At 39.7% G+C, this 14,171-nt stretch overlaps 1 protein-coding gene across 1 annotated transcript in view; it reads right to left on the bottom strand.

The window, feature by feature from the left end:
- The window catches only part of IPCEF1 (interaction protein for cytohesin exchange factors 1), a gene marked incomplete at both ends in the record, with an annotated part of 41,469 nt that overhangs the window by 761 nt on the left and 26,537 nt on the right, over positions 1-14,171 (bottom strand). Inside the window, 2 exons of the mRNA XM_082276745.1 lie at positions 2,999-3,192; positions 12,670-13,039. Coding sequence (XP_082132871.1) covers positions 2,999-3,192; positions 12,670-13,039 — 564 coding nt within the window. The remainder of the gene's footprint in view (positions 1-2,998; positions 3,193-12,669; positions 13,040-14,171) is intronic.

Below are 14,171 nucleotides of genomic sequence, written 5' to 3'. Positions count from 1 at the left end.
CACTTGTAAGATGTGAGCAGTGACAGATGCGAGGACACTGAGACTCTGTATGTCACAGAACTACAGAATGGCTGAGCTTGGAAGGGACCTCTGGCAGTAGTTTGGTCCAAAACCCTTCCTCAAACAGAGCCACCTACTGCAGACTGCCTAGGGCTGTGTGGAGATGACTTTTGAATATCTGCAAGGATACTCAACACCTTCCCTGGACAACCTGTGCTTGGTCACCCTCACAGTAAAAAAGTGTTTCTTGATATCCAGGGGAAACCTTCAGTTTGAACCCATCACTTCTGGTCCTGTCACTGTGCACCTCTGAAAATAGCCTGGCTCTGTCTTCATTACATCCTCCTTTCACATATTGATGTTCTTTGATGTCCTCACATGTTGTGGCATAACAAACCACTTTGCTTTTCCAGCCCATATTGCCTATCCCTGCAATGGACCACAGGATAAAGAAGCCCTAGTTAGCAGGTGTAACTTCTTAATGGAGGCACCATGCTGCAATAACAAGCCTTAACAACTTTTGCCAGGCTCCATCCCTCCAGTCTGTGTGTGAAAGTGATGGAATAGCTCTAACCATCTTCTCCTGCTGCTACCCATTCATCATACCCGAGGACACCCTGTGCTGGTGGCTGCCTTGGAAACACCTTGAAAGGACTCCCATGCATTCATTTCACCTTCTGATAGCAGCAATCAGCTGTTTATACATCCATATCCCACTACTACTCTAATAAACCTTCAACTGCTCCAATCTCTGTGATGCCTTAGCTGCTTTTTAAACCCAAAAGCTTGTTCAACTGTAGTTTACACATGTCCTACCCTCAAGACCCAGTGCCAGCCCTTTTAGGAAGACTTCTGGCATTGATGCAGGGATATGTGCAGTTAGCTTAAGAGAAGAAGAGAGGAGATAGGTAGAAAGGAGAGAAGTATTTCTACTGGACAAACCTGGTGGCAAGAAGTCATGTCATGGAATTTCTCCTGTAGCACCAAAACTATTTCCCACATTCACTAAGACTGTGATGCATCTGCACATAGCTTCCCTCTCTTCCAAAGTATTCAAAGCATGTTTTGCTAATGATATATTCTGGCAGCAACATTAATCTGTTGTTAAATATGTGGAGTCAAAAGTCTAAAATTGCACTGAGACTTGCATGAATCACTTCTCAAACTAATAGGGTTTTAATTAAAGCAGAGTACATATGGATTAGAAGCAAAAAATTCCTGATTTTTAAATTTTCAGTAGATCATTTCCAATTATCTTATATCTCATACATTAAGAAAATTTACTTTAAAAGCACATAATTCCACTGATATAAAGAATATGGCACTTTCCCACTGCAGGCCTTTCAGACAGGCTAACTTAAACACTGCTGTGTACAGAACTCTCTGTCTATGAGAAAGTGCCTGTGCTATATTTGTCTTGCCAATACTCCAGTTTCTTAGTTTGAAGAAAGGAAAAAAAAAAACAAAAAAACCCCATCAAACAAACAAACAAAAACCACAAAAAAACACAAAACCCCAACAAAAACTAAGAGATCAACACATTTTATATGTTATGAGCACTCCAAAACTTATTTTTCCATATTAAATACAAGTGTTAGACAAGCCTAAGTTAATCACAACATATAATACTCCCATGCTAAATCAATGCACAGTTGTCCTCCTTGCTCATGTCTGACATTAAGGCTTCCATTCAGCTCCATACTAATGAAAGTGACTCTCCCACAAAATACAACTCCATTTTGTACTAACTGGTTCTTAGATTTATTAGTGAGGCTCCTGTCAGGGAAAACCTTGCAGAATGTTTCTGTATGAAGCTTCCTATCTTACAAAATACACATACTCTTTAAACTGACTTTCTATTATGTGGTGGGCTCCCTTTATTGCTGATGCAAATGAATATCTCAACAGTCACTGCCATATCACTGAAAACTCTTTGATACTAAGGAGAGGCTTCACCAGGTCTCATATGGAGTCAGGAAGAATGCCTCTCTCCCCAATTCCCTTTACAATTGTACCTTTCAGAAATTTCAATACAGGCTGAGGTGCCAAAGCCAAGCCTCCCATTGCAACTAATAATCAAACCAATGATTGTGCTGATAGGATAAGTTTTTAGAGTCATGGAATTGCTAAGGTTGGAAAAAACCTCTAAGATCATCAAGTCCAACCATTTTACATGCATTTCTCCAGCTCACAGTGCTTGATGCCAGAAACATGCATTTGAAACAAGATACTCAATTCCTGCTTCAAATGCATACGAAAAGAAACAAGTGAAGCCTCAAGTTTGCATTTATTCTTTCATCACCTTACAATATAAATGCTCTGGTTAAGCTTTCTATTTCCCTCAGTACCATTCAGAAGCAGGCTTTGAATTCCCGTAACACTTGATGCTGGCAAGTAAACAGCTCCATAAATCTCCATATTCCAGACAGATTTACCAGTCCCTTCATGGAACAGCTCCTGAACCCCTGCACTCCTCCAGTTCGTGATATATTTCCAACATAAAAGCAGGATGCTTTTGTTATTAAAAATATTTTAGTTACAGGTCTTTACAATAGCTTTGGCACATCCTGTACATTCTCTAATAATCACATAAGGAAAACTTTTTTTGGCTCAGGGTCATTTTCATGTCCTTTATCATCAGTGTACTTTGTCTGCTCTTCCTTTTTTAAGGCTCCCCTGTTTAGTGCATTTAGCTGAGCTTGCAAGTTTTCCAGTTAACTAAGAGAAGTTTTCTTTATTAAATTTTCCAAATGGGCTGGAATTTCTGCAAGAAGAGTCCCTCCTGAGCTATTGCCTCTGCTTCCAGTTCAAATTGAACAACGTAACACAGATCAGTATTCACAATGAAGCAGAAAAAAAAATTGGAAAACTTAACAAAATTCTCTGGGGCTTTCAGTAAATACATAATTAGAGTTTGGCTGAAGTCTATGCTGCTTCTTTTTTCAGCCAAATTCTTTCTTTCTGTCAAGGTTTTCCTTGGCAAGATCTGCAAACTCACCTTTAATGTGCTGTTCAGCATTCGAATTTTGTGGAGTTTCTCATTAATGGAGGGGTTTTTGCTGCGCTTGATAAATGACTTCCTGAGCTCCTTCTTAGTTGACAGTCTACGATCACCAATGGGAGATAGGCTTGCTTGCTCCAACGACTTGTAAAGTCTCTCCATCTCGTCATCATCATCACATTTTTCCTGGTCTGCAAAGAAAAGAATAAATTGGGTATGAGAAGGTGAATGTGGCAGCAGATAACAGAAATGTTATGTTCAGCCATCAGGAAGGCTCTCAAACAGGTCAAAAAGCAATGGTATTAGAGTTAAAACTAAGGGCAGTTACGGTAATTTCTAGGGTGATAAAGCCTATGAGAAAGACATACTTCCAAACTCAAATGTTGTTAAGAATCGGGTAATAATCCAACAGATGTGAGCCTGTATCTCCCCTAACAAAGTGCTGCTTTAATGCTCTGACTATATCACAGCCTTTGAATAGCTGTCAGTAACTCTGGATGAAACAACTCTGATAGCATCTATGCCCATTCACCCTTCCCTACATGCTACACACCGTGAATTATGTTTCTACCGGGAAACTCAAAAGGCAAATTCTATTTGGTGTGCTGATTGATCACCAGGTTTTGGTAATTATTGAAAACGGAGTTTAAAAAATTGAGCAATTAAATGAAACATAGAAGTATTTCAGGGCCTAAAGAGAAGGTCCCTAGAAAACAGATTAAAGAAAGAACCCTTGGGGCATCCAATGTCTTGCCCCCGAGTTTCACAGATTGCAGCAGAGAATTTTCTTGTAGTGCCTCACAACAATGCCTTGATTATCTCCACCTTAATTATTCTGATGGCTCTGCAGGACCATCTTCCAAGACAGAGAGTACATGAAAGGAAAAGCGAGTAAACAGCTGAGAATAGCATAAAATAAGATGAAAATGCATTTCTCAGAATAAAACAACTTAAAAATGAACAGACAGAAACTAAAAATGTGCCAGGCATATGTAGGAGCATTTTAGCAGAAGGCCATTTTTAGCAACAGACTGCACAACTTGCTTCTTGTCCTTCAGTCCACACAGCATCAGTGATCTCTAAAGGAAAATCTTACACCTATTACTGCTTTCAGGGTGCTAATGAATACCTCAGGAACCACTTTGGATAACACTTGGGTTTATATCACTGGGGGTAGTGGTGTTGATTCTTCTCAACTGCAGTCCTCCCTGTTAGCACTGAACTGGCTGGGCACTTTTTTCTTTTAAAGAAAAGTTAAGCATTTACTTTTCTAAATCATCTGCAGTCAGCAAATATATTCTGAACAAAAGGAACAAGTCCTTTTGCTCACTCATGCTGCAGCAAAAATACTTCTGCAATATGTCAGCATGCTTAGGAGGCTGCTTCTTATCTTTTCCATGTTTTATAGAGTAGAGCATCCTCCTACATCTCTGTTCTTTGTAAATATTTAGGTTACAAGAAAGGTTTATGATACGCAGCAAATATTTGCCTTCACTGTGCTGCTGGCCTATTCTTCACTACTGTGTGATTATAAAAAGCCTACTGTAACTTGACAAAAACTAAATATAACTTCCAACATTGGTACATTGCTGGGGGAGGAAAAGGAGAACTGTTGTATATTTAATAAGCTGCAGGAAGCAGAAAAAGAATGGAAGTGTAAGGCATAATACACGGCAGTAGTATTTCCTGAAAACTGTTGGCTCATGCCATGGGGCTCGTAATAACTAGTTTCCTGCCTGCTTTCTTGGGATGAAGCAGCTGTTTGTTTCATTAGCCAGCTTCTGCACAGGACTGGCTCAACTCTACTCTAAACATCACCCATCAGGACTGTGCACAGTAACACTTTGAGGGATAAAGTGACTTTTATCAGCTATCCAAGAAAGAGTGTATAAGAAGAAAAAGAGTTGCTTCCATCCTGTCCAGCAACTTTTAGATAAAGTCAACCCACAGGGGACATAAGGTCCCCTGCTCTAGACACCTTTTGAGGCTAGCTCATGACCTTCCTCAGTGTCCTAAAAGGGTTACAAAGCAGCAAGCACGAGAAAACATCCTCACTGAACACTCTTCTTCCATGCTAAATATTCTGGTATCTTCCATGCACTTGTGAATAACTGTAAGGAGGACAGTAACACTCAGCACAGAAAAAGATGGAGCCAAAGTCAGAAAAGCCCAGGAAAAGGCTCCCAGATGATGCACTTGCCCAGCAAAGTGTACTCAGCTTCTGCAGTCTTTCAAGACTGCAACCTGAAACTCCTCTCCTATTTCTTATTCTTCCACCATTCTCATCCTCCAAAAGATTAATCATAGTCAATTAATTTCAAAGGGAAAGGAGTGTGCCAGATTCTTCATATCAGGTGGATAAAGGAAGTGGCAGTAAAGCAACTAAATGGAATTTCAGCAAACTTGGAAAACAAGGGTGTGTGGAACTTACAGGTTGTGTAGAGCCAGGTATGAGTTACATAGCACTTTTGTCTCCATCTTTGATGAATTTCAACTACAGTTAAAAAATAGAAGAGTATCCTAATATTGTGCATTTGCATAGAAGCAGATACTGTTGCTATTGACAAAGGATATGTCTGCCAATAAACTACTACAAACTGAGGCCAGACTGTCTGTTACTTATCTGTAATTTTACCTTCAGTGTCCTGAGTATCGCTGAGCCAAGTCCAGAAAGAAAAAGTGTGGTGATCTGTTTACCCATGGCTTTTCCCATCCTATATTGCTCCCCCCCAACCCGCTTTTCCTCGCCCTTAGCCCTGGCCGCTCCCTCCAGTTCTCCCTATTGGTTCCTGTACCCCAACCCCGCCCAGGTACTGCCCCATAGCCCCTGAGAAAATCCCCTGCGCCTGGATCAGGCGGTCTCTCTGCCTCTGGGGGTAGATGGGACAAGGTGTAAGATTAAAAGTCCTCTGAAACCCTCATGGAGAGATCCTTCTCATCTCCTTTGCCGTCACTGTGTTGTAAGGCTGGTAGCTACCGGAGCAAAAGTGCGGAGCCGTCGGAAATGGACTGCGGGAGGATGGAATGGCTGCCCTGCCCTGAGCAACTCCGCTGAGCTCTTAGGGAAAGCTGCAGCTTGCTAAACGAAACCTAGCACTACAACAAAAAAGCCCACGTTTTGCAGGCTTGAAGCTGCCACTTAATGCACTAGATTGATGCTGTAAATCTGAAAAGGGGAGAGGTAATGGAGGAAGAGCAGAGGCATTATATCAACATTCAATTAACAAGCCAAATAAAATTATCTGTGATAAGAAAATATATTTAACCTCACTCACACCATGAGGCCTTTCAGTATTTCTTAATGCCGTGAAAGCAAACTAGGAAAGCCCTACCTGTAATTTACTTGCTTGTTTTTCCCATGAAACACCTGAGAGAAAATTAAGATTGGATAAAAGAAATAAAGCAATGTAACTCAAGACTTTAGCAGACTGGAGGTTTTCTCAGTCTCTCAAACATTCGTGGCACATTTTCGCAGAACTTGGTACTGCTTGAACCTGGAGTCAGAACACTGACCTGCAGAGGAGCAGGTCTCTAGAAGAGGCACAGGCATTCACCAGTTCTGTACTCTTAGGCTGCAGTGATTTGGATTCTTCCTGTGAAAGAAACCTGTGGTGTCTAGACCACACTACCAAATTGTTACAAAATATTTGCTTTCTATCACAAAGTAAAAATATGTGCAAAAAGCACACAGTACATAAACTCAGGCCCTGGTGTAAAAATAAATAGATTGTCTGTGTCAGACTCAAAAAAAAAAAAATGTACTATCCCTACTTTGCGCTTTTTTTAACCTTGAAGCTTTATAAGGATAGATATATTCCACTGGCAAAAAAAATCTTAATAATATGGATAGGTTGAACCCCACTAGCATTGCTCTGGAGTGATTCTTTCCAGCCAGGTCATACAGCTCATATCAGGCTCATTTAAAGTCACTTCAGAATAAATTACAGCAAGTTATCTCTTCCACCAGCCACTCCTCAAGCTAAGCACTTTCTGTCTCAGTCACGCAAGTTAGGAAACTGAAATACTACTACAGCATTTCTTTATCTCATCCTATTTTAAAGATAAAACACATTCATTTTTCTCCTGGGACCTACGGAAGGATTAGTGGGAAGGAAGAAATGGCCACAGTGGAAGGATGTTACATATTGTGTGCATCTATGATGGGGTACATGCAATCAGGGGAACACGTGCATGGTGCACTTTTTTCTTCCCTTAGCACTACTAACTATAAGCAATTCTGTTGAGGGATGCCACTGGAAGGACCTGTCTTCCTGGGATTCTACACCATGCCCTTCACTCCCAAGCCTCGCAGACTGCTAAAGCTTCTGAGCACTTCTAGAAAAATTTTGCAGTGTTGTATATCTCTTTTAACTTTGTCAGACTCCACAGTGAGCAAAGTGGAAAAGAGCCACTGACATGAGGAAAAGGCAAGTTCTGCACTGAGATAGTTTCACATTCGAGACAAAGAGACCTTCTAGGTTGAAGTAGTAATAGTATTTCAGGCACAACTGAAAAATGCTGATTTAGGGGAAGTAAAACACAATTCTGAGGCTTGATGCCATTTATCTGGAATTTCCCTCTAACAGGAGATAACACAGACAAGAACAACCCGCCAGAATTTCAACATGCCTATTTTTCACCTCCTCAGTTTTCAGCTTCTACTCTCCTGTCAGCCAACTTGCCACAGGCTGGAGACATTAAGGTATTGAGACTCCCCGTCTTGGAGCATCAGTACAGGAGCTTGTCTGAAATCTCAGCTTTAATGCTCTTTAAGCCTAGACCAGTGAAATTATCCAGAACTTTTCAAAAAGCAGCTGTGAAAAATAAAGTTGATCATTTCCCAGTGGTAAAGATATAGAAATTGGAAATCTTTGGCAAAAAGTGCATTTTGCATTGAAAAACACCTCCAACAGAAAGGATCTGACTAAATTTATCTGAAATGTAAATATTTTTTCTGCCATTCTGTAAATGAGATCTCACAGACTCCCAGTTGTGTATTAATCCCAGGGAAAAAACTCTGCTTCTTCCTCCTGTTCTTGCTACTCTTATGAGCTTCTTGTAGCTTTGCCAGCACCTCTGTTTCTAATTCTGCTAAAAATTTTGATGCCAATGGGAGAGAACACATAAACCCAAGGCTGGGAAGAGCAGAGGAAAAAAAGTCATAAATTATTTCTGTCCTTACCTACCTATCCACCCCCTAGCCCTTCTCCATAGTGGTGGTAGACTTTTCAACAGGAATATGAAGTCACCCCAGGGAAATCACATTTCCCACATAACTGTGGAACAGAAAATACAGGGAAAATTTCAATTAGGTGAGCATAGCTCAGGCAAACTCCTCACTGGCAAATGCAGAACTAAGGTAGGAAAGATTGGAAGAAAATAATAGGAAAACTGTGTTACCACCAACAATTAGATGCTGTTGTCTGACAGTATAGTGGACTCAGCAGTGTGGAGTAGAACTTTAATTAACTGACTGAACTGGAAACAAATAAGCATCTCTTTTTCAGAGAGTTCAGAAAAACCATTGCACCACAGTTTTCACTGTGATTTCTAAAGCTTTTTTGATGAGAAACAAAATAATTATTCAAGTTGTTTCTCTACACAGTTGTTCTCACCATAGGCACACTTCTTGGGTAGTCTCAGCCATGATCTAGCTATTTTCTATAACTTTTGCAGAAGGAACAAGGGGGCCAGAGCACACCAGAGGATCTGTTCAGGCTATTACTGGCACAGACAGACTCCAGAGAGGAAGAGGATGTCAGTTCTGAGAACAGAAGGAATTGAATGCCTCCAGCTCCTATTTAACCAACTCCTTCCCACAAAACCAACCCAGATAAAATCCAAGTGGTATTTGAAAAGCTGTCTAGGTTTGATAATATCAGCACGCACCAGATCTTCCACAGCTACTGTGAGCTAAGGCAAAATAAACCAGAAGTGGTAAAATAAGAACGCCTTGCCAAGATGCAGTAACTTCACATGGTCATGAAACCCTCAGAAAATGCAAGAAAGAAGGATCTTACTGGTTTTTAGTAGATCCCTAAATAAATAGAAACGCACATTCCTGTTTTCTTTCTATATAACCTTTCATTTCCTGTGGCTTCCTTTTGCTGTTATGTTTTTTGATCATACTGGTGGTGGGTCACAGTTGGATATCAGATACTTTTTGTTCCAGTGGTTGCCAGAAGAAATACAAAGGATGAAGTTTGGCTGGAGAGCATGTCCAGGCATCCTGGAGGGGGCGAGGCCAGCTTCTGGATAAAGCGCACGTAGTCAGATAGCTGTTTGTATTCTCAGCTGTTTTTTGTTTACCTTTCAGTTTCTTTGCATCACGGACAGCTTAGAATCCTTTGTCACTGCACATGTAGCAAGCTGCATCACCAAAGTCTTAAATATTCCCAAAAAGTAAATGAATGCATAATGTTGGTCTCTCTTCAAAAGAGAAAACTGATAAACTTCTCTTCTTTGTACCTGTGTATCACTCTCTGGTATGTAACATCTCCCCAGTAACTGGTGCAGAGAATTAATGCTGAGAATGTTCACAACACCACTAAGAGTGGTTGGAAAGATTGTTAAAAATACCATATGCTCCTTGCACCAGATACTCACAGTTGCTTAGCAGAGTTCATTAAGTAATATTTGTTGGAAAAATAATCCATCGTCTTTTAGTTGAATCTGTAGCTTTTCTTATGGACGTTCATCTATTTATTTCTGAAAAATGTTTCTTTCATTGTTTAATTCATCACTAAGGTTTCTTCAAAGTTTTTGTGCTTTTTCTTGGTAATCTCTTCCCACAAAACCACAGCTACTCTTCCTTCCTTCTAGGTACCAACTTTTCTCACATTGGTCTCCATTTCTAGACTTTGTGCAGCAAAAGTGCTCTTCAGTTCTAGAAAATTTTTACCTCAGGTCTAGGGCTCTTATTAGCTACAACCAAAAATTCCTCAGAACATAGTCAGAAAACAGTGTGGCAGGGTGTTTCTGTCCTTACCAGGAGAAGGAGAGAGCATGGACACACCTGTAGGTTCTGTGGGGAGGGGCATCAAAGACTATATAGCTGTTCTGATGACAGCAGAGCCATCTTAACACACAGGGAACATGTGCTTTCAGGACAAAAGTCAACACAAGACAGACTTTTCTCCTCCTGGATGCAATATCATGACTTTGAAATATGTCAGAAATGCACTATTCAGAAGCACTGTAAAGCAAATAATACCAACTGAACTGAGGTATGCCTTCTTGTTTTGCATCAGATAACAAGGGTGTTCTTACCAGTTATTGTAAATCAGGAGAATTTGCAGCTAGATTTTACCCAACAACTTGAATTCGTCTCACAGTATTTGTGCACATCCTTATAACTCGCTGGAGAAGGAAATTCTTGGGGATAAGACACAGAACCATAACTGCATCCTTTTTGATAACTTTCATTTGGAAGTGAATTGCAATTTTACATTAATCCTACTTTACCTGCCTGATTCTCAAATTGAAGTAGTTTAATCTCCTTGCAAATTATTTCCTTAATTTTTTCAGTGGCCATTGCAGGGGAGGGCCCCACACAGAAACACTCTCCACAGCCAACTCATAATATGCAGACTGATAAAGGAAAGACAAACCTGTGTATGGTGTACATTTTATACTTAGTAAACAATGGGTTATGATGCAGACAATAACTAGTGAGGTTGTGCAGTTTCTGTTGTGACTGTCTCGGTGAAATGATCTGTTTCTGGAATTCTGTCAGCAATGACCATTGTGGTTAGGATAGAGGTGTTCTGTGTTCTGCCGTCAGGGTTGCCCATCAACTTCACAGTGAGCAACAGAAGAATTAATTTCCCCAGGAATAATCCTAGCAAAATTAAACCATCTTGCACACAGCAGTAATATACCAAAATGTACCTCGATTTACATTGTAATCCCATTTTTATTGGTTAGTGCGGTTGAGACCATCAAACTATAAGAGATTATGAATGTGTCATGCTAATTTAATTTTATGACCATCCATAAAAGTATTTGTCACGCTTACATTACAATGGAAAGCACTAACCCACGCATTATTGCAGGATTTCTGACAATACCAGAGTAATGTATTCTAAGCAAAAGTTTAGATTTCTGAAGAGCAACTACTGAATCTTTGTCAACAGGATCTATAAGCCACTATGCCATTTATGACCTACATTTCAACAATCCACTTGAATGTCCCTAGTAATGTTTTCCAAAGACATTAGTTTGTCAAATATAACCCAGAAGTTAAAATTACAGAAAACAATGTATTTAATATGTCTTTGTGACATTTTCATTAGGGACTTCATTTCTGCCAGCCCCAGCCTTTTCACAACTTGCAAAGCCAGAAGCAGGGGAATTATATTTCACAGTAACTCCCTCAAAGCACAGCACTCTTTTCCAGTACATAGAAACAGCACATATGCTCACTCTGGATTTTAATTCTTTCCGATCTTCTTTGCTGCAGAACGTTCTAGCAGAGAAGCCAAGAAAATGGATAATGAAGGTGAGCATAAAACACTGAGTTAGTTTTCACTTTTGATAAAAACTGTACTTTGATTAATGCCCTTTTTATTTTTTTGTAAAATCAGAAAATGGTGTGACAACATAAAGGGGTGCCAACTTGCTAAGTGTTGATATTTGTAAAACAATAGGGGGACTGACAATGTAACTAATGTGCCTTATAGTATCATTTTTCAGTGACAAGTTCACCTACAGAGAAATACCCTGTTCCCAACAGCTCCAGTGCAGTTTCTTTCCAGCATTGCATTACCTTCAGCCTAAGCTTTTAGATGCACCTTTATTTTGCATTGTGCTGAGACAACGCTTCTCTTTCAGCAACGAAGTACTCACTTCAAATCTTTACAAGGATTTGGAATCACGGGAAGAGCTGATGTGCAGGAACATTGTTGTTCCCTTATGTATTACCCCTCTAGGCAGAATAATTGTATGCCAAGAACAGCTCTTAGGCTTCAACTGCTTTTAATTCAGAAAGAAGTAGCTTTGCTCAAAAGGAAGGAGATACTGCCTTGTGACACAGGAGACTTAGTAACAATGACCAAATTCTGGAACAATGCTACCTTTTTTAATTAGAAGTACATTTCAGTAGGAGGATACTGTGCAGATACCTATTTGCTTAAAGAAAATCCAGTCTTAATAGACTTTCTCATTCAGGATTTCAGTTGTTTTCTCTTGATTGCAAAGAATCTTAATGAAGCAAATAGGGAGTGTGTACTTCACGTAAAGGCAGCTGCATTTTTTTGTAAAATTGGACTGACCTAACCCCATGTTCACCATGTCCTACATATTCCATTTTGGTTAGGGTGTCCATTCTGTGACACACTTTGTTAACATTTTGATTCAATCCTAATTAATAAAAGACATCTGCATTGAAATAAAGACTGTTAATAAAATTATGTCTATGCTAGATTTATATACAGAGGTTATGATCTAACATATAGATACAATTTGAGAAAATTTGTAAAGGTACCTAGCAAGCAGATACTAGGTTATATATTTAACATGCAATAAATTAAATGTTTGTTATAAATGATGTGCCACTGGAAAACTCTTCAGTGACACATATAGAGGAAGGAAGGTGAAAGGAAGTTAAGGAAACCCGTAACTCTCATATTGTACAACTGCAGCAAAAATCTCCTCTCTCATTAGCTCACCTTTGGCAAGTGATCGCTGTCCTGTTGCATCTGGCACAGCTAGACAATGTGTATCTGCACTTAAGTAAGAGGTTTGGGAGCCACCATTGGGTTCGGAAAGCCGGACTTCCTGTCTCTCTGCTGCATCTCCACAGACCACTTCTGGCAGCTCATCAGAATGAATCTGCACGCAGAACGTTAAAGGCTGATCACCCTCTTCCGTGGCAGAGCTGTTAACCAGGTCAAGCCAGGACTGCCTCTCAGAAAAAACCACTTTGGATGTCAAGGAAGACGATGATTCTTGGGAGTTAAAAGTGCTTTCAGGAGAGGAGAGAGAACAAGATGCTTCACTTGACAGCATTGAGGTGAATGATGACTTCTGCTGATCCTTCTTTCCAGAAGCAAAAGGAGAAAGGGAGGAGGGGGAGGAAGAAAAAAGAAAAATTATTTACAAGTTACTCCTGTTTCTAGATTCTATATTATATATAGATATGCAGTTGAAATGCTAAGTGACCAAAAATTGATGTAATCTGGTTACTTATTTATCCAAACAAGCCTGGGGTATGGCAGTCAATCTCCTACAGAGCAGTAACTTCAGAAACCAAGCCACAAGGAAACCAAAGGCAAAGGAGATACAAACCTGTCAACTCCTAGAAACAAAGGCCAAGGAAAATTATTGTGTTGAATGTAGCTTTCCATGCTAGGTCTCACACTCTCTTTCTTTCTTTAACTTGTCTTCACTTTATTGATCTAATCAAGATCAAGACCCAAAGAAAAGACCCAAATTAGCCATTGAACAAGTAGTTGTCTTGAAGCACTCAACAGTTCCACCATTGCAATAACCAGAGACAGAGAGAAGGGGTCTATAGTACAGTAAAGAACTATCTTTCCTAGTCCATTCAACGGATAATCATTCACCAGGGCAAGAAGGTTTAGCAGAAACTATCAGAAATTGTGATGAGATCACCATGACGTGAAAGCCAGATTTCTGGCTACTGCAGAAATTTACTCCTTCTGCAAATCATGTCCTATTGGCCAATGCCAGTATCAGAATACCAGACTTGATGGACCACAATTCTGGCAAGTTTGTGTTCTTAATATTTATGTAGAATAGATCTGTGCAAGGATTAAAACAGATGATACCTAGACTGAAAATATTGAAAATTACTGAGAAGGTGTTGCTAGGGAAACCTGGAAAAGCTGCAAACACAGTAAAGAGACTAGCCTGGAATACCTATTTATAGCCCAGTAAACTAGAAATAAGCTTTATTCAAATAAACCAAGAGTAACAATTTTTTTGTTATGATTTATAAACTTCCGTAAGTCAGTGTTGTATTCTGTAATGTATACTACATCCTTCTTATATTAAAAACAGCAAAGTCTTCCTGTGCTTCTAATACAGCTGCATCATGTAATGAGTAGTCAACTCAGAAGATGAGGAGGACTTATATCAGACTGTGGGTACTATTTGTTTATAGCAGCTTCTTCACTTCTGTAAATTTTCAAAGCCATTCATAGAATCA

This window comes from Coloeus monedula (assembly GCF_965178545.1).
Source record: "Coloeus monedula genome assembly, chromosome: 2".
Lineage (NCBI taxonomy): Eukaryota > Metazoa > Chordata > Aves > Passeriformes > Corvidae > Coloeus > Coloeus monedula.
Note: the sequence above shows the minus strand (reverse complement) of the source record. Positions and strands in the feature narration are given on the sequence as shown.